Source organism: Rhinolophus sinicus, chromosome 7 (assembly GCF_057876585.1).
Source record: "Rhinolophus sinicus isolate RSI-liver-muscle chromosome 7, RSI-T2T, whole genome shotgun sequence".
Taxonomy (NCBI): Eukaryota; Metazoa; Chordata; class Mammalia; order Chiroptera; family Rhinolophidae; genus Rhinolophus; species Rhinolophus sinicus.
Window position 1 is genome coordinate 52,842,350 of NC_142507.1, and position 27,814 is coordinate 52,870,163.

Consider the following 27,814-nt stretch of genomic DNA (forward strand, 5'->3'; position numbering starts at 1 on the left):
TCCAGGGGAAATGCAGGGGACTTGAAGGAGCTGACCCGTGGTTGCGACGTCAACCACTGGGACGGAAGAGAGTCCACAAGAGAGAAAATACAAGAAATGAAGATCTGGCCAGGTCTGTGATATTTAAGAGCAGATATAAATATAATGGGATCAAAGCTACGGCCGTTGGAGGTAATTAGAAAGAAGGAAATGTGAGGAGGACGTCTACGGTGGTGGCAAAACCATAGGTGTGGCCCTGAATTAGGGTGATTGGAATAGAATGGTGGAGGTGGACTCAGGCCGTCTTGGAAGAGAAAGGTTAAGGTGGTGGAGAAAGCGCCCCTTCCCCCTTCCTGACTCTCCCACCATGCCACACCTCCTGTGGGTTCCTCCTGCGACACGGAGCCCTTCCTAGACGTGGGCTGGGAGGTCAGCAGTCCAGAGAGATGGGAACGTGCTTTGAGCAGCTTTTGTGCCTTGAGCGGGTTTTGTTACAGGAGCTTCGGCCCAGCCCTTCTCCTTCTGTGAACTCAGCTCAGGGAAAACAAAGCATCTTCCCAGACCGAGACTCTCTGAAGTGATTAGGAAACAAGAAAGCCAGTCAGACTGCCCGCCAGGTCCATTTCCAGTGTGGGACCCGTGGGGGAATGCTGAGTTTGGGGGCTTCTCTTGCTGAGATTGGAGCCATCCCCAGAAGCGCGTCCTGGGCCTGCCCTGCCCGATGGCACACAGGAGAACCAGCAGTGGGGTGCTGGTACACGATGGCCAACCAGCTCTTGGTGGGAAGCAGCTCTGACTGGCAGCCTTCACCAACTTCTGTGGTGTAAACTTTCCCACAGTGGCTGATTTCAATCTACCAAAATGAAGCCACCGCCCCCGAGTGTGAAGCTGGTAGAGACGTGCACACTGGGCTGCTGCTGCCTGGTAGAGCAAAGCGACAGTGGTGCCCCAGGCCTTGGCAGGTTCAGCATCACTTCTTGGTCCCAGGCCCTTTCTTCCTTTTTATCGGGCTCCTGAGTTTAAACGCATGCCCACTTCTGTCTTGGAGTTCCCTTCCCTTCCAAGAAGGACCATGCTGTAGCACTTAGACCCATCTTCTCTTGCTGCTCGCCAAACCAGTCCACGGGACATTGAAAGAGGAAAATGGTAACATTTCCAGAAACCTTACAAAGACTTGGGGGCCCTGAAAGCCCTCTCAGCTCATTCTGGAATGCGGCTGGAGCTGCCCGAGGGGGGCTGGCCGGCTCCTGCTGTGATGGAGGTGTCCCGGCACTTAGCCAGCCTTCCCTCTAGTCCTTCTGAATGAGGAAGGAACTTCCTGGCGGTTTCCTAGGTGCCATGGCTATTGTCCTCTGGGGACTCAGCCTCTCCTGAAGACTTGGCCCTGTAGCCTGAACCCCGATACTTCAGAGGGCTCCCAGGCTGCCCACGTCCCTCTCAGGCTGGGGCTGATCTTAGACTCTGTCCAGCCCGGCCCCACCCTCAGGGAAGCTTTCTTTGACCTTCTTCTGAGCTAAGGGTCAGTGGCAGGCTGGATAGGAGCAGCTGTGCTCAACAGAGAGTGGCAGGCAAATCCGGGGGTGCTGGGGAGGCGGGGGGCGCGGCCCTCGTTCTGCTCCTCTCGGGAGCTGCCGTGGTGAAACGCAGACCCAGTGCCAGCTCTTCTGACTTTCCAACTGAAGACAATGCAAATCTAGACTTTTATGTGAAACCTTCTAACCTTTAAATGTTGCAACTGGTTTATAAAGAGATTGCATGAGCCAAAACCAGTGTCTCTGCCTGGATCTGGTCTTGCAGGCTGCCAGCCGGTCGTGCCACAAGCTTCCTCGCTCATTCCTCGGCCTTTCCCTCCCATCACTCTTCCTGGAGTCTGTTGCTTGTCTGCCCCAGATCTCATCTCTCTGCTAGCAGATCAGCCATCTTTTCCTTGTTACCTCTGGGAGGGAACCTTCCTGACATTCATTTTACACCCTCGTCGCCCACAGTGGGCCCTTCGGAAAGGAATAAATCGTCATGTGTTAAAGTCTACGAAGCAGTTGGCTCTATGCCGATTCAGGGTTTTTGCTTCGTCCAGTCTTGCCTTATTATTAAAACTTTCTCCATTTCTTGATCAGGGTATCATTCTTTATGAAATATACAGTTCTCAAAATTCAAGTTTGAAAACTCCAGCCTTCAGCCAACCACAAGGGAAATGAGTGTGCCCCACCCCTGCCTCCTCCAGCATCGCTCTCGTGGCTTAGCACTGACTCAGTCACACTTTCTCACACTTCTGTGCCCGCGCTCGTAATCACGGCGGGGCGGTAAGTCCTGGTGTTGGGCACGTGGGGTCTGAGTCGGGGTAGTGGGGGGACCAGATGCATGAGTCGGGGTAGTGGGGGGACCAGATACAAATCCCGGGTTTGCCTCAGCTTGCTCATCTGTAAAATGGGAATCATTGGAGGGGGGCTGTATGATTTGGGGGAATTTACTTAACCTGGCACAGTTTGCTCACCCGTAAAATAAGGCAATCGGTAGGACCTAAGAAGCAAAGGAGGTAAGGCAAATAATGTGTTTTCACAGTGCCTGGGAAACTGTAGTTTTAGGTAATAGCTGTCAGGTTTTCAGAAGCCCTGTACCGCAGTGGGCATTTCCCTCAAGGAAGGATATGGCCTGTTCATAAACAGCCTCTGCATGTGCTTTTTACCCCTTCCTCTCCCCTGAGGCCACTAAAGACCCCATGGGCTAAGGACGGCAAAAGGCTCGCCTTAAAATCTCTTGCACGTGTGCGTTTGTTTAAGACGATTCTCTAAGGTCAGGATAAATCACTGCTCCCTGGAGGCTGACAGCCTGTAGCGTCTGCCTTCTTCCTTCCTCTCCCTGATCTGCACTGAGCTAGGTTGCCATGTTCTGGACGCACAGACTGAGGGCATGGAAGGGCTTAGAGGCGGGGAATGAACCGCAGTAGCTCAAGGCCGGCCACGTGTTCCCAGGGGGAGCCAGCTGGGACCCTCATTGTCACTAATATCATGTGTCGGTGTGCACACACCATTCAGAGTGTGAACGCTGGTGTAACCCATGTGCCCCAAGTTTGACACATGAGCTGCAAAAGCCACCCCGACCTGTGCACACAGGTGAGTCATGTCTCGCCCCGCCCCAGGGTGGCTCCTCCCATCCTCCTGCAGGAAGTATAAGAAGCCAGGAGCCACCCAGGACCTGGGGACAGCCCCAGTGCCTGACACGGGAAACAGTGGGGAACGGAAGCCGAGGGGCCGTTCTCTGTGGCTCGTGCTCTGGTATCTCCAGCGGCCCCTTCACTCACTGCACAGACTGAGACATGAACCCCACTGATCCTGTCTTTCTTCCAGTTACGGTGGCCTCCCAGGCACACACTTGCTTCCACAGTGAAAGCCACCATTGCTTTCTGGAGGACGGGGTGACAAGAGGAAGTTCCTCTCCCAGGTGAGGCTCACCTCTGGCTGCTCCTGCCAGGTGGGCCTGGGTTCCCACTGCCACTCCTCTCTACACACAGACTCAGTTCTTCAGCTGTGGGCACACATGTGGCCACTCTACGCGTGCAGATTCTGTCACCCAGACGGGCTGAACGTTTGGGAGTCCGGCCAACTCATGGCCCTGACCCCCCCAAGCCCCTCCCCTTCCTACTCTTGCGCTGCTCCTGCCTTTCTGCCCGCCTCCCTCCCTGCAACTCCGCCCATGCCACCTGGGTACTTCCAGACATGACTCAGAAACTTTCACTCTTAGAAAGAACCCAGGATCTTTATGCAAATCACCATCCCCCTCACCTCCCACTGACTTCCTGGGACCCACATATCAGTAGTTGAAGGGGGTAATGTGTGAAGGGGTGGGGTGGCTTAGCTCCCTCCGTCCGCCTGCCTGCCTGCCTGACAAGATTCCATGACTGGAGACAGAAAGGGGGTGACACGTCAACCAGAAATGGCTCCTTTTCTTAGAAAAATGATTTGAAGAATTAACTGACCAGGCACTTCTCTGTAGGTTCTGTGTTGAGCTCATCTCCTGTTGGCTTATAAATCCCTTGACTGTCGCTATGCTTATTTAATATTTAAACTCCCAACCCTTAACACATTGCTGTGTCTTGTGGGCTCGGAAGTGCGCTGACGTGGCTCCCCACCAATGCGGGCGGAGAAAAGAGGGACAATTACAGAAAACATGCATTTTTACCTTCATTTACTCACTTAGTCCCCATGACTGTCCTAGGAAATAGGGACTAAATCACCTCCATTTTACAGATGAGGAAATGGGGCCATTCAGAGGCTCCCTGACGTGCCCAAAGGCACACAGCCCGCACATGAGCCCAGGCCGAAGCCCGGCTCTTCCACCAGCCAGAGGCTCTAATAGTGGCTTAAACGCCTCCTTAGTTGAGCCCAGAGCCCAGACCTTGCCCACAGAAGGCAAGTTCCAGCGAGGTCTGTCCTCTATTAGGCCCTTCTCTCGCTCCCTGGGGATCGTCACACATTCGCTGAACACTCTGCACGGAACTAAGGGCTGTGTGTGGATTTTCTCTTTTAATCTCCATATCCTGAGGTCGTCACTGTTGTAAACATTCCCCTTGTATTTTATCAAAGTAATTTCTTACACAGCGCTTGGAGCCAAGCTTTGGGGAAGCCACGTTGATGATAAAAAACAGTATAATCCCTCCACCCTTCTCCGAGTCAATCCCTCGTAACCATTGTAACTGTTGTGCTTTGGTTTTTTACAACTGGCCTAATATGCTTTTTGATTTGTTAGTGATAGGTTCATACTAGACAAAGTGCTTTGCTGTTGTTTCCCTTCCTAACATTGCCATATTTTGTTTTGAATCAGAACCTGTGAAACTCCAAGATAGGAACTTTTTCATAGGAGCTTTATAAGAATTTGTGTATTCAGTGATGAAATGTTTTAGATTTCTGTTGTACCACATTCTCTCTTAAGAAACACAATTTTAAAAACTCAATCCTGGTGTTGGGAGCCTCCATCCTGGTTTTATTTTGTAAAAAGCTCACGAGCCCTTGGTCTACCACTTGGTAATTTATTTGCTGCCAGTGTTTAACCCCTGATGGTTTTGTTTCAACAGCAGTCCCAGGCTTTTCTCACACATAAATACAGTGCACACTGAGGAAATAGGAGCCACTCCTAATACCAGTTTAATAATCAGGCTTGTAAACCTGCGACGTAAAAATCTTCACTATATGATTCGTGGTTGGCTGTCGTGTGTCACTAGCATTTAAATCACCTAATCCTCTTTGTCAATGATCCGTTGCTGCATTACCTCAAATTTTAGCAGCTTAAACTAACATTTGTTAGGTCACCGCATTTCTGAGGGTCGAGAATCTGGGAGTGGTTCTGGCCCAGGGTCTCTCATGAGTTTGCAGTCAAGCTGGCGGCAGGAGCTGTAGTCTCTGCAGGCTTGACCGGAGCTGGAAAGTTCCTCAACACGTGGACTTCTCCACAGAGCTGCTTTTGACACGGGTTCCCTCGGAGTGAATGGCGAGGGAGAGGGAGAGAGACAACTGCGCTGAATTCATTTATTAGCTCTGGTTGTTTTCGGTGGATTCTTGGGGACGATCTATATCTAGAATCGTGTCACCTACACATGGTTTCATTTCTTCCTTTTCCAATTTTGATGCCTTTTATTTCTTTCTTGCTCAGTTGTTCTGCCTAGGACTTCCAGTACGATGTTGAGTATCGGTAATAAAAGTGTGAATCCTTGTTTTGTTCCTGGTTTTAGGGGGAAAGCTTTCAGTCTGTCACCACTGAGTATGATAGCAGCTGTGGATTGTTCACAGACGCTGTTTATTATGGGAAAGAAGTTCTTTCTGTTCCTATTTTGAGTGTTTCTGTCATGAAAGGGGATTGGATTTTGTCATAATGCCTGTTCTACATCAATGGAGGTGATCGTGTGGTTTCGTTCCTTTGTTCTATTCATGTGGTGTGTTACATTGATTTTCTTACGCTGAACTACCCTTGGATTTCTGGGATAAATCCCACGTGGTCATGGTTGTAATCTTTTAAATGTGCTGTTAGCTTCAGTTTGCTAGCGTTGTTGAGGGTTTTTGCATCTGTATTCATACAGGATATTGCTCTGTACTTTTGCTTTCTTCCTTGTGGCATCTTTGTCTGCAGCCCACTTAATTGTAAACCCGTAATTAAGATGAGGAATAAGCCAATTCTGTGCTTCTGAGCTGATGACAGTAGTGCCAGACCAAGAATACTATGAAATTTTAAACTTTCCCAAGACATCAAGTCCATGACTTACTTTCAGTGATCTGACTTTGAAAGTGATCGCCTTGCTGTCTCTGCAGTAGAGAATGTTGTACACTTAACATTGAATCGCATATGCGCATGGGGTTATTAGGTAGAACAGTACTCTGGCCTCCCAACTGGCTGGGATAGCGGAAAGGTCACGGTCCCAAGAAGGTAACGGGGTGGGAAACAGGAACACAATGGACATGAGGTTCCTTAATACAGAACAAAAAGATTTTCTTGACTTCCTTTTATATTTCCTTCTGCCGTCCCATGAGAGAAAAAAAAGATAATTTTATTTTTCATTACTTCTTATTGGTCCAACAATGGATTTCTGTACATGACTGTCTTTCTATTGTGCTTCTTAGACGTTTAGAAACCTGGGGTTAAGAACAAAAACTCACGGCCTAATTATGTTTGTACTGACAGTTCTAAGATATTTTGACACTGACCGGCATCCATTCCTAATCTTCATTCAAAATGTTACTTACCTCCCTGTGTGAAGAGGGGACATGGGCATCGAGGAATGGCCCCCTGGGTTACACAGCAAACTCGCGATAGAGTGGGGCTGGCAACAGTTCTGATCACACCTCCCTTGTTTCTGACTTTTCAGCCACCTTTGGCCCAACTTACGTATTTATCAACATGCAACCCGATGAAAGCAAGAATGCCAGGGTTTGATCGAGCTTAGGAACAGAGTCTGTTGCAAAACAGAGAAACCACTTTGCCCTCACTGGCCATGGGAAAACCCTGTGTTAACAGCTACTGAGCTTTTCTGTTAGTTGATCTGATACAGTCACGGTCATATGCTGCCGTGAGCGCTGGACATGGCCAGACCAGTGTGAGAGCTAAAACTGACTGTGGGTAGACAGGCAGGTAGGAGCACACGTAACAGAAAGAAGAAAAACTGGTCACTGGACATTCTCTCAGGTTCTTTGGCCTTGAAGGAAGGTCGGGTGTGCGTTAGCACGTTTGCAGACCTGTTTGGATAAACCAAATGTTTAAAATTCTTTCTTTAAAATTCTTTCACTGTCTAAACATTCCGTGCAACGAAGCCAGCAGTGCTTGGGCTTCACATCGTTTAACGTGCCTCGTGTCCACACACAGCAAGAGAACCGGAATTAGAAGTGAGGCCTGAAGATGGGACTGAATTCCTGCCATCTCATGACAACATGGGAACAGCTGCTTCTTGTGGATGAGCAAAGTGGCTTCTTGAGATGGAAGCTACTCCTGGTGAAGGTGCTGTGAAGGTTGTTGAAATGACAACAAAGGATTTAGAATATTACACACACTTAGTAGAGCAGAGGCAGGGTTTGAGAGAACTGACTCCAATGTTGGAAGACGTTGTACTGGGGGTGCAATGCTATCAAACAGCATCATATGCTACAGAGAAATCGCTCGTGAGCGGAGGAGGCCATCAGTCAGCAAACTTCATTCTTGTCTTATGCTGACAGCCGCCACGGCCGCCCCACCTTCAGCTCCCACCTCCCTGAGCAGTCAGCCGCCATCAGCATCGAGGCAAAACCCTCCACCAGCAAAAAGGTTACAACTCACTGAAGGCTCAGATGACGGTTAGCATTTTTTAGCAAGGAAGTATTTTTAAATTAAGGTTATGTGCATTGTTTTAGACAAAAGCTCTCGCACACTTAATAGGCTCCGGTATAAACATAGCTTTTATGTGCACCTGGATACCAAAAAATTCATGTGACTCACTTTACTGCGATTCTCGCTTTATTAGGGTGGTCTGGAACCGAACCTGAGTTTCACTCCCATCTTCCGTCTTCCCTTGATCTTCTCCTGTGTGTCTTCACATCCTCTTCCCTCTATGCATATCTGCCTGTGCCCGAATGTCCCCTTTTTATAAGGACAGTAGTCATATTGGTAGGGTTCACCCTAATGATCTGGTGCTAACTCAATAACATCTATAACGACCCCCCATAAGGTCGCCTGAGGTAGTGGGGGTGAGGACTACAACATACCTTTCTGGGGGGACACAATTCACCACATAACAGAACCTTCGACAAGACTGAAAATGAACTGAGAGACTAATGTTCTAGAAAACATTCTGCTTCCAATAGAGTGAATAGAATCTATTGTAGATAATAGACTCCTTGGCTTTCAGCTTCTTTCCTTTCTTTCCCTCTAAACAAAGTTCAGGCTACAAAGGAACAAGACAAACAAAGAAATAAAAACTCATAGACACAGAACATAGTTTAGTGGTTACCAGAGGGTAAGGGGGAGGAGGATGGTAGTGAGGGTAAACGGGGTCAAATATGTGGTGATGGAAGGAGAACTGACTCTGGGTGGTGAACACACATTGTGAAATGTAGGTGATGTATTACAGAATTGTACACCTGAAACCTATATAATTTATAATTTTACTAACCACTGTCACCCCAGTACATTTTAATAAAAATAAAAAAAAGAAAATTCAGACTGAACGATATAAAATTACCATTCCTGGTCAGAATATTGACAATTTCCGATGGTCCAACCTAATAACTTAGGGATAGCCTTGTGGTACCCTACCTAGGCATCCTTCCAGCCCAAACATTAGCTGGACTCCCACTGCCAGAGCTGACTGACCCTGGGATGGCCAAGCCAGAGAAAGACTCAGGCCCTAGAGGCTTCTCGAGGGCCCACCTGCGCTTCTCAAACTGCCAGAAAGAGCCCAGAAGACAGGTCACTACAGAGGTGAGGCTGGAGGGTCTCCTCTCCACGGGAACCCTGACAGTTTGGGGAGGCACTGGGGAGCTGCCTGCTGTGGAATCTAAAGAACAGAATAAACGAACAAACTAATCAGAAACAGTCTCAGAGACATAGAGGAAAAACTGAGGGTTGCTAGATGGGGGGGGTGGGGGTGGGGCCGAGGGGGAAGGTGAGGGGATTAGAAAGCACAATCGGTAACCACAAGATTGCCACGGGATTACGAAAGACAGTTTGGGGAATATAATCAATAATGTTGTAAAGATTTTGTAGGGTATCTGATGGATACCTGTCTTATTAGGGAGACCACTTCATGGACGGTGTAGATGCCTGACCACTGCACTGTACACCTAAAGCTGAAGCTGAACAATAATGAATGTCAACTATAATATGTATATATATAGCCACAGGATGTGGAGTAGGGAATAGAGTCAATGGAATTGTAACAGCCGTATACGATGTCAGAGGGGTAGTAGGTAGGAGGAGGGGGGTTATCACTTTGTGAGGGGTGTAAATATCTAACTAGTACATTGTTTTGTACACCTGAAACTAATAATAAACAACAACAACAGTAACAACAAAAAACTAGCTTTGTAATTGATCATGCATACACGCTCGTACCACACACACACGCATGTGTGCACCCACATATTTATTCCTTCCTTGGTGTCCTGGCATTTCCAAGTTTGCAGTGAAAGTTTCAATATGAATTGTTCCTCCAGTCTGCAGTGGGGCAGATATCACCTTTCAGGAAAACCAGACACTTATCCTAAGGTGACACCAGGAACTGCTGACACTCTCGCAGGAAGTGTTTCTGTATGAAAAGTCTAGAAGGTGGAAACAGCTCCCAGAGTTGTATTCAGGGGCCCATTCAGGAAGGCAGTGATAGCAGGCTTCACCCTATGGGGGGGCTCAACAGTGGGTGAGCAGGCAGCACTGGGGACCACGGCTTCTTCTGGAGGAAGGAGAGCCTTACGCAGAGTGGTGTGGAATTCACCAGAAGCTCTTCTATGTCAAACTTTTTCCAGGCTCCAGCTTTATAAATAAGCCTACACAAATGAAGAAAACAGAAGAGGATTCTAAGTCAACTGACTTCAACGTGATGGGACTTCCCTAAGTAGAAATATATATAATCAAAGAAAGGCATTTAGACTCATATTTGCACCCTCAGTCTAGCTCTCATTTTTTCAGCCAAATTAAGAATCAACTTTTGACTATCTCCACATTGTATTATCTTCCCTGGGTAACCAGGTTCTCCACCACTTGGTCATTTCATGGTTCATTACTGCTTCCATTAGAGACAGTCAGAGACGTGAAAGGAAGTAAAATTACAACTGAGCCATCTGGTACCTTTATGATACAGAAAGGCTGAGAAACACAGGAAGTATAAACCACAGCCTGGAATGGAGTTTTTAAACCGACTATGGATTCAAATTATTCATGCTCTTCCTCCTGCTTCTTTTCTCCATCATTCCTGCAAACAGCTGATACTTAGGGGAAAAATGAATTTCTTAAACAAGACACACAAAGCATTAACCACAAAGGACAAAATTTAATAAATGGGACCACAATAATATTAAAAACTGCTGTTCGTTAAGAAAGATACCTTAAAGCAAGTAAAAGACAACGTACACACTGAAACAAGATATGTGCAGCTTCTATATCCAATAAAAAGATGAGTTTAACATAAAATAATAAAGAACTATAAATCAGATAAAAATAAGGGGACAAAAAAGAGGCTGACCAAACAGGAATTTCACAGAATGGGAAACAAATATGGTGAATAAATATATGAAGAGATGCTCAACTCCAAATGTGATCAGGGAAATGCAAATCAAAATCACACTGAGACACCACTTTATAACCATTAACTGGCAAATATCCAGGAGCTTGACTTTATCAATTGCTAGAGAAGCTCACATATTGCCGGTGGGTGTGTAATTAAGTAGAACTTTAGAAAACAACCAGACATGCCCTGGTAAAGCAGAACATTCTCACACTCTACAACCCAGAAATCCTAAGTACATGCCGAGCCCACACACCCCACGAGGAGACATGAGCAAGTACGCCCACAGCAGCTCCGTCCACAACAGTCAGAGGAGATAAATCCCTTGTGACACAGTCTCACAGTGGAATGTTATACAGCAGGAAAAAGGAGCAAACTCCAGAGCGAGCAACGTGGGTGAACCTCAGTACCGTGAAGCGAAGGGACAAAAAACCCAGGTGGCCAGAGAAGCACATGCAAGATGGTCTCTTTTCCACGAAGTTCAAGAACAAACACTAAACAATATATTCCTTAGATATGCCTATGGCCTTGACAAAACAACAGAATCAAAAATAACAAGGCACAAAGGAACAAAATCCACAACATTCTCGACCAGAGTTACTTCTGGAGGGAAAGCAGCAGGATGAGATGGGGAAAGTAATTCGCCAGGGATAAAATATGATTACGATTCTGGCTCTTGTTTGATGGTAGGTTCCAGGCTGTTTACTATTCAATGAAAAATATAAATATGTTAGTGAAGGACTCAATGACAGAGGACTGTGTGTCTGAAAATCAAGGCTTATGATGAACCCAAACCTGTGCCACCTGCGGTCCATTAAAATAAAGAATACAGACAAACAAGAAGCCTTGGGTATCTAAATTCACAAGTCTCAACCCCATGGGAACGAAGGAATGAAGGTGAGGCTGCAGGGGCCCCGTGAGAGCTGGGAGCTGCGCTGTGCTCAGCGATGTGATGGGGAAGGTTCTGTGTGACGGTGGCTAGTCCACTGCTGGTACAGAGACCTCAGAAGGAAGCCACCTGCATTTCCAAGCCAGCGGCAATATGGGGTGATTGTTTTTCTCATTCAAAACAAATATTCGCTTTGGGACCCAAGTTTGCAATCTTTTTCTTAAATCTGGCTTCTTAAATTGTCTAAGCTTTACTCCCCACAAAACCTCGCTCCTCTTCTGGTCAATCCATTCACACAACCAACTTTCACAAGGTAGAAATGGCCTATGGTGGACCCTCCCTCCCAACCCACCTGGTCCCCTTCCCAGGGGCAGCCCGTGTTCGCGTGTGTGGCTTTTCTGAAACAGTCTAAGCCATGCAAGCGTGTACAGATATTTTTGCCTCCCTCCCATGTCTGCCTTTTCATTTTGAAATAATTTCAAGCTTACAGAAAAACTGTGAGACTAGTACAAGGAACTGTTTTGTCCTGAAACACTGAAGAGTAACTTGCCAAAATCTGTGCAAAATGAGGATATACCAAGTTACTCATTACAACATGATTGGCAAGAGCAAAAGGCTGGGAAAACACACACGTCCAGCATCTCGGATCCCAGTCCACACCACAGGATTCATGCTCAGTTTTTGTTTCCGTATCTGGAGCCGCCTTCTCCGACAGCGGGAAGCCTGTCCCCTCATGACTGCCAGCCTGTACAGATGCCACCCTTGTCCTGTGGGCTCTGACACCCACACCACTCTCCGTGTGGACCCCTTCCTTGGGCCATGACACCGCGCTGGGCTACTCTCACGAGCGGACACCCTCCCTTCTCCTCTCAGGCCCCCACATGGAGCTGGGCCATTGCAGCCACCTCTCCCTGTGGCCTTCCCCTCCCCCTTCCCCTGCGCTTGACTCTACTTAATGGCTTTTGGAATAAATTATTCAGGGAGGAAGGAAAGGAAGAGAATGGGAAGGACCGCTCTACTGTTTCTGTACTAATAACGTACTATAGTCACTGTCCTGTACCTTGTGTTTTTCATGCAATACATATTAATGAGTTGGTTCCAGAGCATGTATGAAAAGCATTCTTGTTTATGGCACCGCAATGTTCCACAAGACTTCTTATGGCACGCATGATATAGTTTATGGATGAGCTGCAGTCTCTTTAAGCAGTCTCCTGTCTATAGAGATCTGTGTTTTGCCAATCTTCTGCTATTCCAAATTACATTGCACGAGTAACACAATTACTGGGACCCCAGAGCAACCTCATACATTGTAATTTTGCACACATGTGGGCACACCTGTGGGACTGAAGTCCTGGACATGGGTGAAAGGGTACAAAGCTTTGTGACTTTGATAAGTATTGGCAAATAACTCCCTACCAGCATGTGTAAGGAATACCTTTAACTTATTCTTTGAATGACAGGGAATTAAGAATTTCTGGGCATGTGTGGCTTATAAAACCAAAGCAAAACAACCCCAAAAGCAACAACAAAAACACCCTGAAAAACAAACAAACAAACAAACAAACAAACAAACCCCCCAAAACTGAAACACCAAACTAAACCAAAAAAGGAGAGTGGCAGCTTCTTACTTATTGCCTCTGAGTGTACGGTCTTCTCATCAGCGCTTCGAACATTACAGGAAACAAACACTTTCCTTCCTTCAATTTTATCAACTTGGCTATTTATCACAACGGCAGAACCAAGGGGGATAGGTCTGCAGAAGAAAAAAGGGGCAAAAAAAATCGGTTTTTATTGGATGCATGTAGCACGGAGAGACCAAGTGCGAGACAAGGGTGAGTGACAAGCCAGCCGGTGCCCACGGGCTTGGAACACCCCTTGAAGGGCTGAGGGCAGCAGCCACTCACGCCCCCTTCCTCCCATGCCCACTGCTCTCAAGTGGCCCCTGGGCACCTGGTCCCCGACTGCCCTCCTGGGTTAGGCTCAGGATCACCAGGGACGCCAGCTCTGTGATGGCACAGGTGGCCCCATCTGAAGGCCCAGAGCAAAGTCTGAAGGGAGCGGAAATCCTTTAAAGAAATGAAAACAGGGCCGTGGGATGGTCCCTGTCAGCTTCTCTCAGAATCAAAATTTCTCACCCAAACCTTTTAGAGTAACTCTCACTAGAAAGACAGGTAGTAACAACAAATTGCTGGCAACAGCTTAACGTGCTAAGCCAGGGCTGCCCGATAGAACTTTCTGTGACGACAGAAACATTCCATATCTGAGCTGCGCAATATGGCAGTCACGGGTGGCTGAGCATTCAAAACGTGGCTCCTGTGAATGAGAAACTGAACCTTTAAATGTATTTAATCCCAATTAATTTATATTTAAATGTATATAGCTACACGGGACGACATAGTGGCTACAGTCACTTTTGGGAATCCTGGTGAGAGTACCATAAGGAAAAAGCTGTCTCTTTAAAGGTGATTTTTCAGTTGGCAGAAACAACACAGCAGGAAGATGTGTTTTGCGTTCCTCTAGCGCCACCATGTGGATGAAGGGACTACTCCAGGTGGAAAGAAAGTTACTCTCATCTCGGAGTTTTCCTCCCATTTGCTTTTCCCCAAACTCTCCATAGAACGACCGAACTTTGCTCTTTTCTCGGGCCAGTTCAAGATTTCCTAAGACCCAGGGGACATAGGTGTTCTGCCTGCCCAACATCTCCGTTTTCTACTTAACATTTCTCCCTTCTTCCATCTATCTTACCCCTCACTTCATTCTCTCATTCACACAGACATTCTTAGCCCTTGTAGGTTGACTGGAGTGGACAGTGGACCCTCCTCACCCCCCCACACAGTGACAGGTTGAACTGGTCAGTCCTGGAACTTGCACCGGAGCCCGTGGGGCTGTGTTCCTTTCCTGCTGGAGCTGTCAGGCTTGCAAGACACAAGCCTGCCTGGCGGCCATTGTGGCAGCACATTGGGAAAGGTACCTGAGGATGAAGCAGATCCAGAGGAAAGCGTGGCCGAGACACTGACGTCTCTAATCACCGGTACCCAGCCACCTGTCTCCTCATCCACATAAGCCAATAGGATCCCTTTCTTCCTTAAGCTAGTGTGTGAGTTAAGAATTCTGTCCCTTGCATTGGAAAGAGTCCTCGATTACTAAGAGGCGAAGAGACAGTATCTCAGAAAATACAAAACCACTGTATTTATAGCGTACACTTCAGTAAATTTAAGTAACATTTAGGCACAGATTAGTTTGGTTGGCGTCAAAAACAGGCTTCAGATCATTTTCCTTAATCCAGTTTTGCTAGATAACTTACTGACACTTGTATTAGAGGCAGAAAATAGAGAATAAAGATAAAGACAAAATTTAAAAATAAAAGAGAAAACACACCTATACAAGAGAAAGGCTTAACAGAGCCAAGTGATGGCTCTTTATAAAGATTAATAATCTCTGGCAAAACAGATCAAGAAAAATGAGAGAGAGAGAGAGAGAGAGAGACACAAGGGACCTTGTCTAATTTTTTCCAATAAGGCCTCCAGGGAAATAGACTAGGAGGTGGCAAACTGCGGCCCATTGGCCATCTGCCTGTTTTTGTAAATAAAGTTTTCTTGGAACACAGATATACTGATTTATTTACGTATTGTCTACATCTGATTTGTGCTACAATGGCGGCTGAGTAGTTGTGCCAGAGACGGTATGGCTCACAAAGCATAAAATATTTACAGAACAAGCTTTGCTGAGCCCTGAAATAAACTAAAGATGTTTACTAGGGGAGAGAGGCCTTTCCTATAGAATGACCTGCGTAAGCTATGCCTGGCTAAGGACTCCTTATAGTAAACAACCCATAATCTGGGAAGCATCGCTCCCTGACGACTGCCATGGAAGCCAGACGACTCTCTGGGGTATAAAACAGAGATGTTGGGTAACTTAGAGGCCCCCTGCTGTGGGAAGTAATAACCCACAAAACCTCATTTGGAGACCTCATCCATTGAACTCTGACCTTAAACTCTTGTTCTGGCCCATCGCCCTTCCTCTATTCCTGTCCAGCGTCCATACCGTTTTGTTGCCTGTATTGACTGTGTGGGTAGTTGACTGACTGAAGAACCCAGTCAGATCAGACTGAGCTTTGTTTTTGATGAATACCACACTCATCTTGCTGCCGTCCTTTATTTCTGTGTGAAGTTATGGTAAACTTATGTTTTGTTACATACTGGATGTTGGTCCTCCCCTCAGAGCCCCTTTGATGATTTTTCACCTTTGTTTTTTGGTTATTTCCCCTATAGCCTGCATTGCTCACACACAGAGAGCCAGAAGAGGGTGGGAATTTATAGTCCCTGGGACAGGATTTTCTTATGAGGTATCCCGTGACTGATGTGTGAGAGTTATGGCGTCTCCAGCTCCCTTGCCTGAGGTCGGGGCGATTCTGGGGCACACATTCACCCCAGAGTTCCTGGTATGGCCAGGCTGATGCTCCCCTTCGCAGGACTCTGAGCTCAACCGTGGCTGGCTTCCTCCCCGCCCCCCGTCCTTGCCAGGTTCCTCTCGGAGCACTTCCGCAATAATCCCTTGCACACAAGTCTTTGTCTCAGGGTCTGCTGCTGGGGAACCTGGCCGGTGACCCCTAAGAAGCAGAGAATACCCATGACTTTACCTTTTAAAAGTGATGTTGAGGTTGGCAGTCATGACAATTCCCACAGCTATCATGGCAGACGTGCCGAGCGTAGCATCAATCATGGTGGAAATGGCCCCTCCATGAAGGAATCTAGTTACAATAGAAGGGAAAGAGAAATGTTTCAGAAGGTCTGAAAAGAGCCTCTCAAGAGAGAAAAATTATCCAAGCCTCTCCACGTAATTTGCTTATGAAAGGTCCATTTAGCTTGCGGTCAGTGTACTGAATGTCAAATCTCCTCAAATACCCATGTCCCCGACTTTATTTTGCTCATGCCACGATAGTGAAGCATTTGTAATAAAGCAGAATTTTCTGGTGATCAGATCACACACAGGCGAAAAGCTAAAATACCATTTAGAAAACGTATATTATGTTTTCATTAAACTATACACCTCAGTGTTTACAAATTTAGGAAACGCAGATACACAGAAGAAAAAAGAGAAATAAGTATAAAATTGTTAAGGCCCTCTAGTGACAAACCACAGTCAACATGTCAATTATATTCTTTCAAATTATATTCTATTGTCCTATGTCCTATGCTTGTGTGATTTAACAATTTATTATACACACCTTCCCATGTCAATAAATGTATCTACACTACCGCTGTAATGCCTTCCTTCTGGATACAAGGGGATACTATAAGAGAAAAATCTTTTAGATTCACATTTCTAGGCTATCATTCTTACCCAGGTGCTCCTTGCAGGTAAGGACCTCCTTGGAAAAAGCAAACTGTCCTTTTCTCAGCATCGTTATAAAACATCACATACTCAAAGCCCAAGCCTTCCTCGTAGCTTCTGGTGAAGAGCTGGGCTTGTGACAACTGTTTATTTGCAAGCTTTCCATCTGTAGGGAAATAATAAGCCAGATGAGCACATGGAAACAGGTATGAGAAAGATTCATGACAGAGCTAATCATCTGTACCCTGCAAGAATCCCAGGTCAGTGGATGACGGATTAAAAGGTCACCCAGGTACAGAATGGAAGGAAATGGGAAGGCCCCAAAGAGAATCAAGTATCTTTGCCCTAAGGGGGGACAGCCTACGTGGGGACATAGGAAACATGCAAGTACTCAGAATGGCCATCAGGAATATGGCATATAAATGCTGAGGGGATAGTGAATAAAGTCGTAAGGCATACACAGAAACCCTTCTTGGAATAGGTGTGGTTTCAATGGGATTTAAAGAAAATGAATGCAACAGGAGACAGGTTTTCCTTGCAGATGTGAGCTCAGCCTGAGAAGACAACTATACTGGTTAAGAAACCGGTCTAGTGCAGCCTAATATTCTATGTGATTATGACTCGAAACCTCCAAACTCAGGGTTAGAACTGTTAGGGTTCACAAAATCAAATTAGTGAGTTATAATCAGATACTAAAAAGAAACAGAATGCTTCCCATAGAGGTACTAATACATTCGTTTAGATGTTTTTCTCAATTACACAACTATGCACAAGTTGTACGTACTGGGTTGTGGGTCAAAATGCAGGTCACTTCCAAACAATGACAGAGCTCCTGCTCTAAAGGAGGGCGTGTTTGTCCTTTCGTATCTATTTCAAGATTGCATTCCCCCAACTCTTAGCTTTCTCCAACAGCTCATGACCTGCCACGTCTAACACTAAGCTTCTTTTACTCTCCCGTTGCATTTCCATTTACTAACTTGGAAAAAGAGAGATGAGATGTGGTCAGAAGTGAGGAAGAGGTGGGGGCGGGTGCCTTTTATTCAGGCCGGGAGCATCCTGGGGCCAGGCAGCCCGTCTCTAAGACTTCGTTTGCTCAACAAGTGGGAGAGCCGTGCACACACCGTGTGTACTCTAGCAGCTGTTGAGAAAGTGAGTGAGGGCTCGTTCTTAGGTGAAGGGGAAGCAAAGGAACTGAGGAGCCACGGTGTGGATGCGGGAGCTTCTGAGAATGGTGAATGGACTTGGGGAGACGGACGGACGGTTACCCACGTGGTGAAACACTCCACAGATGGGGGAGGGGTTGCCAGCTTTTCGATGGCCTCTAAAGCCATGAGAATGGATGAGATCATCAGTGGAGTATTGAGGAGGGGATACTAAGGCCTGAAACGTGGGGCACCCTAACACTGAGCTTGAGGATGAGGAGGAACCAGCAGAAGATCCTGAAAAGGAGGGACCAGGGAAATAGGAGAATGCAGTGCCCTGGAAGCCAAGTTCAAGCGCAGGAGTTACTCGCTGAGAGGTCACTGGCGAGCAGCTTGAAGGTCATGGTGCCCTTTACAAGAATAGTTTTGATGGAGTGACTGGAGTGAGTCTCATTGGAATGAGTTCAAGAGAGACCGGGAAGAGAAATGCAGTTGTGGCACGTCTGTGTGCTGAAGAGAAAGGTCTCGCAGAAAGGGGTGTCCGTAAGGCGGCCAAAGGGGGTGCACAGAGCCTCCCAGTACATTCACAATAGAAGGCAGAGCAGCAGGCACAGACCAGGATGAGGCGGTGGGAGCTTGAAGTTCTCTTCTGATTGCTTCTTTCTCTCTTATGGAAACAGAAGGCCAGGTTAGTTGCCAGTGAGGCTTGTGGGGAAGGTAGGAAGCAGTCAGCTAGGAGGGCAGGGGAGGGGACGGATGAAGGAGAAATGAAACAGGACTGTCAGGCGACTCTGAGGGCCCACTTGAGGCCAATGTTTAAAAAGCCGTCACAGTAACCTGTGTAACTCAGGCCTATTTCAGGAATCCAACACTTGGCAAACCACAGCTGCTCAACAGATAATTGTTGAATGAATCAATACTGGATATCACCCATCAGAAAGCAAAAGCTTTACAGGCTGACTCCAAACATGAAGAATATACATACATATGTTTTATTTTATATATATATATATATATACTCTTCAGTTAGGCTCAACAAGTCAGCTGCATAGGTACAGAAGATGGGAAAGAAACAGTTTGAAAGGAAGACACAGGAGTCAGTGACTGTCAGCTGTGTGACATGGCACCTTGCCCAGTGCTAAGGTCTCATTCTGCATGGAAAGACCATCATGCTGAGTTGTGGAAAGCATCACTGAGGGTTCTGAGAAGCTGAAGCAAGTCCTGGGAAAAGCAACCAGGAAACATGAAGGAGACTGAACTACCCTCTGGGAGATAATGTCTGGAAACGAGAAGACTGGCCTGGTGACGAGAATTGGCCGGCGCGCAGGAGTGAGACGCACGTACCTAATTCTACACGGAAGAGGATTATATTTACTCTGTACGTCCCTAGATGGTAGAATGTAACGCATGGGTGCAAGTCACAAGTGAAAGCTCAATACAGTCTAAGGAAGAAATCACTGATGATTAGAGCTGCCCCAAAAGGAAAAAACCCCTTTGCCCCAAGTGCCCCACGAATGGAGGGGTTCAGGTGAAGTCCGGATGACTGCAGAAGACAGAAAAGGTTAGACGACAGTACTGGTTCCCAACCTTTCCTCCGTTCCGAAGCTGCTGAGGGCGCTGTCCCCTCTTCAGCAGCAGTGGCTTAATAAGGACAGTGCTGGATCGTGAGTGCCAAGCGGGTAGGCAGCTCGTTTGTTTTCTTCACTGCTGTGCCCAGTGTCTGCCACACAGTAGGTGCGCAACAAATGTTTGCGTAAGAAAGAAGGCGAATGATTCTCAGGAGAAAAGGAACTAGTAATGGACACTGAGAACCCCGTTTTAAGTGGTTCTGATGGTCCCCTTGCATCCACGGAATAAATCTTTCAGGTCCAAATGCTCAGATTCTGTTTGTCTCTTTATCCTCAGTTATCTAATTAATATATTTCGATAGCTACCCACATTTGTGAAACTCTTTAAACTAGTGTTTCTTAACATTTTTAGGCCATCGTCTCCTTTGAGAATCTTATGAAAGCCACTGATATCTCCCTGAAAAAAATGGAATTTCCTTGGGGGAGAGGAGACTATTATTGAGTTTATCTGAAAGAATGGTGTACTTCTTACAGTTTCATAAGGGCAGGTACTGCAAGTTTTTGTTTTTAAGTGCAAGTGTAATTTAAGCGTCTAATTAGGCGTTATAGCATCTTCTAAAATGGTAGGTAAAGGTGGGTATTATTGTCTCCATTTAAAGGGAGATAAAAACAAACATGGGATCAGTAACACTGGAGCAAGCAGAAGAGTTACTCATTTTGCTCTGGGCATCTGCCACGTATTCATGAGGTATACATGTTCATAAACAAACTTCTGCTGTTTTTCTTGTTAGTCTATCTTTTATTACAAGAGTCTCAGCCAAGATCTCAGAAGGATAGAAAGAAAATTATTTTTCCTCCCCTATAGTTTCTGGTAACCCAGATGGGACCTGCTGGGACACTCCACTTGCTCCAAAGCTGGCAGATGGGATCTTTGGAAAGCTGGCAGAAGCTGTCAAAGGGCAAAAGTTCTTACCAAAGTCCCCTCTCTTGGATCTTTGTCTCTAGTGCCAGGCCCAGAGAGCAAAGTAAAAATTCTGTGTTGTTCCTTCCTTTCCAAATTCAGCTTAGGGAAGGAGAAAAACTTGTGTAAGAATGAGTTCTTTCAATAATGGCTGGTAAAGTTACTATTAGGTCCCCACTGCTTACCAATCCTGTTCCTCCCAGGGAACATTATTGCATCCCTGTTAGTCTTGTTTTGCATTCTGAGAACTTGGCTTGGATTTCTGTCTGCTGGCAACATGCAGGTTGTCAGTTTTTAATGTGAAAACTCATAAAAAGTACAACACAAAGAGTGAACCCTAACGTAAAGTGTAAACGTTAGTTAATAATAACGTATCAATACTGGCTCATCCATTATAACTAATGCAAGTTGTTAGTAAGAAGGGAGGGTACTTTCCACTCATTTTCCTAAAACCTAACACTGCCAATTAAAATACCAAAAAAACAAGTCTTAATTAGAAAGATCTCTCTCTCTCTCTCTCTCTCACACACACACACACACACACACACAGAACAGGAAGTGTAATGTCTGTGTGTTGGAGGCACAGGGGGCTGCCTTGGGCATGAGGAGTCTGGGAGATGAGGGGGTGACCTGAGCGTCCTGAGCGTCTCAGGGTGACAGAGCCACATATCAGGATAAAGGAGAAAACGAGCTCATTGATAACAGCCTTAAGACAGAGCCGTGGTGCGGCGGTGCGCGGGTGGAGGCTTTCTGGGGTCCTTTCTTCACGCCTGCTAACGGTGCCAGGGTGGGAGGGAGGCAGTTTCATTGTTGGCCCAAGGCTGCATGCCTTCCCACGATCTGCAAAAGTCCTTGAGATTTCTGGCCCACCAAACTAGAGACTACAGAAACCCCTGCACTGTATTCTTTCCTTTTTCAAGTGGTAACTAGTGCTTCAATCTGTTCTGTTTTATATTTGACATTTAAGTGTCCTTTACGGGAGCGTGGCTGTTCCTACCATGAATAAGAGTTTTGAAGTCTTGAATACTTGGAGTATTTTTGTAGTTATAGGAAGGCATATGTGTCCAGGAGCCATCTTCACATTTCTTCATGAACTGCTCAAAGAGGAGCCTTAACTCCTTGTTCCAGCTGGGGTTGGGGAGCGAGCGGTCCTTCGGAATGAGCTTCTCCGAAGAAAACCACCTCTAAAAGACAGAAGAAAAAGAAGAGTCACGGGAGAGGCATTCTAGGTCATAACACATTCTCCGATTTCTAAAGACTATGTTGCAGCTTTTCCTGTTCCCAGAAGCTTGTCATTTCGGAGAGGGAGCAAATTTCAAGGATAACCGGGTCCAACCTCTGTGAGTGAAATGGGAGATTTTGACAGGATAAATGATTTGCTCAGTGTCACCCAACATGTGATCGGCAGAGCCAGCATTAAGTCTGCGGACTCCATTCCGTTTTTCAAAACAAGCATAGGTGAACCAGGCACTGGAGATAAAAGAGATGAAGGATAGAGACTTTTTCTATGTGAAAAGTGTTACCAGTGGGGTATGCACAGGAAGCCAGAGAGCACGGGAGAGGCATTCAGCTCAGACTGGGGGTTCAGGGAGGGGTTCTCTGACTTAAATCCTGATTAGACAAGCAGAAATTAGGCAGCTAGAAAGCAAAGAAACACTGGGTGCAAAAGCAAGGAGACACGAAGCAGTTCTGACGGGCCTTACCACCCTGTTAAACAGGCACCAATTCTGATCTCCATTTTGCCGATGATGAAACCAAGACCTACAAGAAGCTCGGTGCACGGGAGGAGCAGAGATGGAGGCAGGGGCTGGACTGCAAGAAGTCTTCACACTGAGCTGGCCGGTTTGAATGGTCTCAGAGCTCTGACGGGTTTACACAGGGAGAAACGTGAACAGATCTGGCCACAGTATGAGACCATGGGACTGACCAAGACCAGCCCAGGTGAGAAACTACGAGTGCACGAAGCAGAATTTGGTGACTGTTTGGATAAGGAGAGTGAGGGAAGAGGAAAAACACACAAGCCAATCCCAGGTTTCTGAACTGTGCAATAGAGTGGGTGACAGAGCTGATTACGGAAAGAATATAGAGAAAGAGGAAGACGAGGCTGGGTTGAGGGGACAAGGGCTTGGTCAGAGCAACAACGGCTTCCACTCATGCAATTTCTCTGTTGCACCAAGCACTGCTGATACGGGACAGCCCCCCACTAGAGGAATTTTAAGTCTCCTTTCCCTGGTTTCTTAGCGCCCTAGTTCCTGATGTTAATCATCTTTCAAATCAGCCTTTTAATCTTAAAAAGAAGATTGTTCCGAGCCTGAATCATAGGAAGTCCCCTGCCCCCTGCTCCAGGCCATTCCAGGCCCAGCTCCTGGGTGACCACCACTTGAATAACCGGATCAACCAGAGCAAAAGGCCACAGGCTCCAAGGAGCTAAACAGAATTTCTATGTCACAGCCACCTTGCATCGATCGCTTTGGGTCCTGCTTCTTGGGCCAACACTTTTAACTCTGTTTGACCCAAATCGATCTCTCCTCATCTAGGGGCCATCGGGATACATATGATGCCCTAGCAAAGCTTCCGGTACATCCCGACCAAAGAGGTCAACGCCGTCTTCCAGGCAGATCTTGACACCCCTCCCTCTTACCTAAGATTATACAAGGCGAGAGTTCCGTGAATCCCCAATAGGTAGGAACCACGACCACATTCAGCAGGAAGCAGATACAGAAGAAGAGACCTTCTGTCCCTCAACTTCCCATAGAGATTTACGGGGATCACGCCTCTCGGGGAAATAAGGCAGGCAGATAGAGACAGGAATGGGGTCTCCAAACATTCCTGCACATTCGACACGGCCTATGGAAAGCCACCGCCCAGAAGAGCTCCCCTCCACGCCCAAATCTTTCCCTTATCTACTATAACCATCAACTGCGATGAGGACCTAACTAGATTAGACCGGTCACTCACACCTGTGCAGTAAATGCTACAATGACCTTCACCTCACTTTAGCCTCATTAAACTATCATTGTAATATCATACATATCATTCATTAATATCATTATAACAGACTGAATTCTGGGAAGGAACGTGCACAGTCTAAAAAGATGACGTTAACAGCCTCATGTCAATCAAGTGGCCCCACACCTAGGGAGGAGTAGCCCATTCTAGAAAGAAAGGAAATGAAAACTCCAAGTCCTCGCTAGTCGGCGCCTCCTTGAGCCGCGGTGTTGCTTGGCGCGGCTCCTATCCTGTTGGACTATACTTTCGCTTCTGATCAACTCTCTTTCACCAGTGTATTTCTGTGTCTCGTTCAATTCTTTGCTCCAGGTGCCAAGAACCTGGACACCGCGCCGAAAAGGGCCTGCACTCTGGCAGCACTGCCACCACTATGCCCAGGCAGCAAGGGGAAAGGTGCAGTGGCCCTGGTGGAGCAGGACAAAGCCAATGCCACAGGCACCAGAAAGGAAAACCAGTTCCTTGGACTTCTGCAGAAACCTCAGGACATTTAAGATCACAGACGCTACCAACTCGGTGGCATTCTACGTCCAGCCAACCTTATGAATTCATTCAGATCCAAGGTACCTATAACACGTGGACTGCACCCCAAAACTATAACAGGGAGACCAAACGTACTGTGATGAAAGAACCAGCTGATGAGACTTCTGCTGACACCTGGGATGGCTCCAATCCTGGCCCAATGTACAAGGGGCCTGTCTCAAGAACTCGACAGAACTAAAAACTTCCTCGCCAAACGAAAAGAAGTCTTGATTTAGGGAGGGGAAGGTGAGCAGGGTGGAGACCACGCCACTCCCCAGCCCAGGAGTTGTACCTTTGTTTTTTACCTATGGTTTTGGATTGGCTCATCCCTTCAGAACCCAGCTCAGAAAATTTGCAAAAGAAAAACAACAAAAAATCCACTCATTATTTCTCCATCTTAATATAACTAATAACAAAACTTGGATGTATTTCCTCCAAGTTTTTAAAAACGTAATTTTTCCTAAAATGCTTGTAATCTCAATGAGGAATATAATTTTTCTTTCTGCTTCACCACGTAAAGTTATTTAGCGCTCACTTTCTCATGTCCTTAATCACAATTAATCATTTTCAACAGCAGAAAAATAGTCCTTTAAACTTAGGTACTATAATTGACTTAACCATTTAAGTTGGACATTTAAATTGTTTCCAATCTTTTGCTGCTTTAAATGAAAATGTTGTTCATTGGAACATTAGGAATATAGCCTTTTCTCTATTTTGGATTATTTCCTTAGAATCTACTTTCAATTGTGTAGCTTTGAAAGCATGTGAACACTGGAAGTAACAGACACGAGTAGTCACAAATTAACATGCATTGACCAAGCCATGTCAGCTGAGAGGTAGAACAGGACGGGTAGGCTTTGGAGTTGTAAATTTGGGCTCTTCTCATTCATAGGTCTCATCTCTAGGATCCATCAGTTCCAGTGTCCTTTTAGGGACCCGTGCAATAGAAATAATTGAAGATGGTTAGGAATCAGAATAACTTCCTTGACTGTGGGCTCTCCTACTTGATTTTAACTTTGAAAGTCTGGGATTCAGCTAAACGCAGTCAACTTTTTTAGTTCTTCTATGTGCCCTGATTCTGTGCCAGGAACAGGGAATACAAAGAGAAGACTTAGGCCCTGCCTTCAAGTGCTGGCGGCCTTGAGTGTGAAAAATGCTACAACTATAGTAGATACAGACACGGGAGTGACTTTTGGGACAACGTCAGAAAGAGGAGTGATTTCTAAAGGATAGAAAGGTTCACTAAGGAGAGAAGGGGAGGGCTGCTCCAAGCAAAGGGATAGAAAGATGAAACAACCACATGACATGTTGGGGGACTGCTAGGATTTCAGTTTTAGGATGTAAGGTGCAGAGAGAACAACAGCTAGATGGGGATGGCAAAGCAGAAGGGACATCACACCGCAGAGGCTCTCTGGCATTAAGGAAGGGCCTAGACTTCTAGGTCAATGTTTCCAAGGGCAACGTGAAAGATGATTTTAGACATCAAAAGGATGCTATGTGTATTTTGAAGTACGTATTGTAAGAGAACATAAATAACACATCACACTTGTGATTTCACAGATGTTACTGCTTAGGATGAAACTAATTAAAGAAAGGAAGTCTTTAAAGAATCATGAAGGTGGTACCTGAGTGAGAAGATACTTCTTCCCATTATGTGGAGTCTTAAGCAAAGCAGTGACATGAACTTAGGTTTTAGAAACCTTCCTCTGGGGTAAAAGATGAATTGCAAGGTGAGAAGCAATGGCAGGGAAACTAATTAAAAGACTGCTGCAAAGGTCCAGGTGAGATATGGTTAGAAGCTGAACTAGGTAGAGAGGAATAAAAAAAGCGATTTAAGAGATATTTAGGATATTGGGACCAAGAGATGTGGAGAATGACTGATTGTGGGAGAAGAGAAAGTCGAAGAGCCTTGGGTGATTCCAGAGTTGTAACTCTGAAGATTGCCGTGGATAGAAGGAAGAGAAAGAGGAGGTTTTTGTTAGTGTTCTGTGTGTCAGGAGGCAGAGAGGAGGAGTGGGACTATCCGTGTGAGGCAGGTTGAGTGTGGGACCCCAGACGAACCGTATGATGTTGTGAAAAATACAAATAATGACTGTTTCAGTTCAAGGAGGTGAGAACTACGAGATACTTGAAGTAAAGGAAGGCACCTGTAAATTCAGAGCATAGACTGTGTATACGAGGAATAAATGCTAGGGACAATCATTACCTTTTGTTGCCCCGAGCAGAGGAAAGGTTGTCTGATCTTTGATTATGTATTTTTCAAGTGGGGCTTGTGAAGTTATCACTTGTAAACATGTGTCTCCTTTAAAGTTACTGAACAGAAAGAAGCACGACTTACAAAAGCTGTAAATACTGTTAAACATTCTCAACACAGATTACAAGGCACCAGCATATAATTAAGGAAGCGAGTTTACCTTTATTGTAGATGAACGCAGGGCATTTTCTTTTCCAAAGGGCAAGACGATACAGGGTCAACAACCAAGCAATTGAATAATAAAAGCACTTCTGCACTTTATTATTCTTTAAAAAAGAAAGCTACAATAGCTCTCAGTTCTTGCTCTATACAGAGCTGTTCCCTCATCTGTGTTCCCTTAGGACTTCCTGAGAGCACACAGTATGTATTTTTCTTTAATTTCCCAATTTCACCCCTTTCTTTCAAATTAGACTGTGAGCTCCTTGAGAGGACGGGTCACACTCATCTTCATAGCATCAGTGACCAGTCTGGCATATTGTTGGGGCTGGATTAATATTAATTGGATACATCAACGAGGCAAAACATAGGGCTCTATTTATTTACTACCACCGCCTGGCACTGTGCTAAACACCTTTCCTTGCATGACCTCTTTTAAATCTTGTAACAGCTTTTTGAGGTGAGGAAATGGGCTTAGAGAGGGTATGACGGCCTGACAAGCAGAGAGAACCAGGATTAAACCCGTGGAAGAGAAAGTGCTGCCTGCGAGCCAGGCTGCCAAGGTTCCGACCCACCTCTACCACGTGCTCTCTGTGTGACCTTGCTGGAATAACTTAACCTTTCTTGCCATTTTTTTTTTTTTTTTTTTTTAAAGTGGATAGTTTATTAGAGGCAGGAGAAGGGGTTGCAGCTCCCAAGCGGGATGGAGTCCCGAATGCGCGGGGCCCCTCACGTAACCTTTCTTTATTAATCTCAGTAGCAGTTGTGTCCCTTGACCTTCTGACCGGAGTCAAATATCCTGCACGCGCTTTCAAAAGGGAGTCACCGTCCTGTTCCACCTCCTGGGGCTGGCATCTCGGGACTGAAAGACCCTGTGACCCTGCTCAACACCGATGGCCTTCAGGAGCTGAGGTCAGCTTCGATTCTGAGATCAGCTGATTGGGGTAGTGGGTCAACAGTAAACAGCACCCCGTCCACCAGCCCCGGCGCGCAGCTGACGGACAAGTGTCCTTACAGCACCCGCTCCCGCCGCCCCGCGCCCGGAACTCACCTGCGCGGGCCCCGGGTTTCCAGCCGGTGGGCGCGCGCCGCCCCGCCCGGCCCCGAGCGTGCGCAGGCGCGCGGCGCAGCTCCTCAGCATGGCTCCGAGCGCGCGCGGAAACCCAGCCGAGACCCAGGCAACCGCCGACTCACCCTCCCTTCTGCTCTTCCTGTGAATCTAGGTGAGAGGAGGGCGGAGCTTGACTCGGACGCTCCAGAGGGGGGCGGGCCGA

At 46.5% G+C, this 27,814-nt stretch overlaps 2 protein-coding genes and 1 long non-coding RNA gene across 6 annotated transcripts in view; 1 reads left to right on the forward strand and 2 right to left on the reverse strand.

Annotated features, from left to right (window-relative positions):
- The window catches only part of LOC109451576 (uncharacterized), a 115,361-nt gene that overhangs the window by 58,014 nt on the left and 29,533 nt on the right, over nt 1–27,814 (forward strand). The window contains exon 1 of one of the 4 annotated variants that reach the window (XR_012491874.2): nt 27,624–27,763. The exons of 2 other annotated variants lie outside the window; for them this stretch is intronic. The gene's annotated coding sequence lies outside the window, so the exon portion shown is untranslated. Of the gene's footprint in view, nt 1–27,623; nt 27,764–27,814 lie in introns of those variants that run through there. One more of the 4 variants, XR_016021779.1, reaches the window with a different exon arrangement.
- Nucleotides 9,495–27,726, reverse strand: THEM4 (thioesterase superfamily member 4). Its single transcript, XM_019739900.3, has 6 exons — nt 27,592–27,726; nt 21,600–21,786; nt 16,941–17,097; nt 16,237–16,347; nt 13,226–13,350; nt 9,495–9,971 (listed from the first exon to the last, which is right to left on the reverse strand). Exons 1-6 carry the CDS (start codon nt 27,679–27,681, stop codon nt 9,931–9,933), a joined length of 711 nt encoding a protein of 236 aa, XP_019595459.3. The 5' UTR covers nt 27,682–27,726; the 3' UTR covers nt 9,495–9,930.
- LOC148757806 (uncharacterized) lies at nt 19,078–21,592 on the reverse strand. The gene is made up of 2 exons (XR_016021781.1): nt 20,788–21,592; nt 19,078–20,704 (listed from the first exon to the last, which is right to left on the reverse strand). It is a non-coding gene; the product is annotated as an uncharacterized LOC148757806 (long non-coding RNA).

Coding starts and splice junctions, on each gene's coding strand:
- THEM4 (XM_019739900.3), bottom strand. CDS start 27,681: ATGCTGAGGAGCTGCGCCGCGCGCCTGCGCACGCTCGGGGCCGGGCGG. Junction 17,098..21,599: donor CTTCAAAACTCTTATTCATG/GTAGGAACAGCC, acceptor ATTTCCCTACAG/ATGGAAAGCTTGCAAATAAA. Junction 13,351..16,236: donor CTCAACATCACTTTTAAAAG/GTAAAGTCATGG, acceptor TTTCTTCTGCAG/ACCTATCCCCCTTGGTTCTG.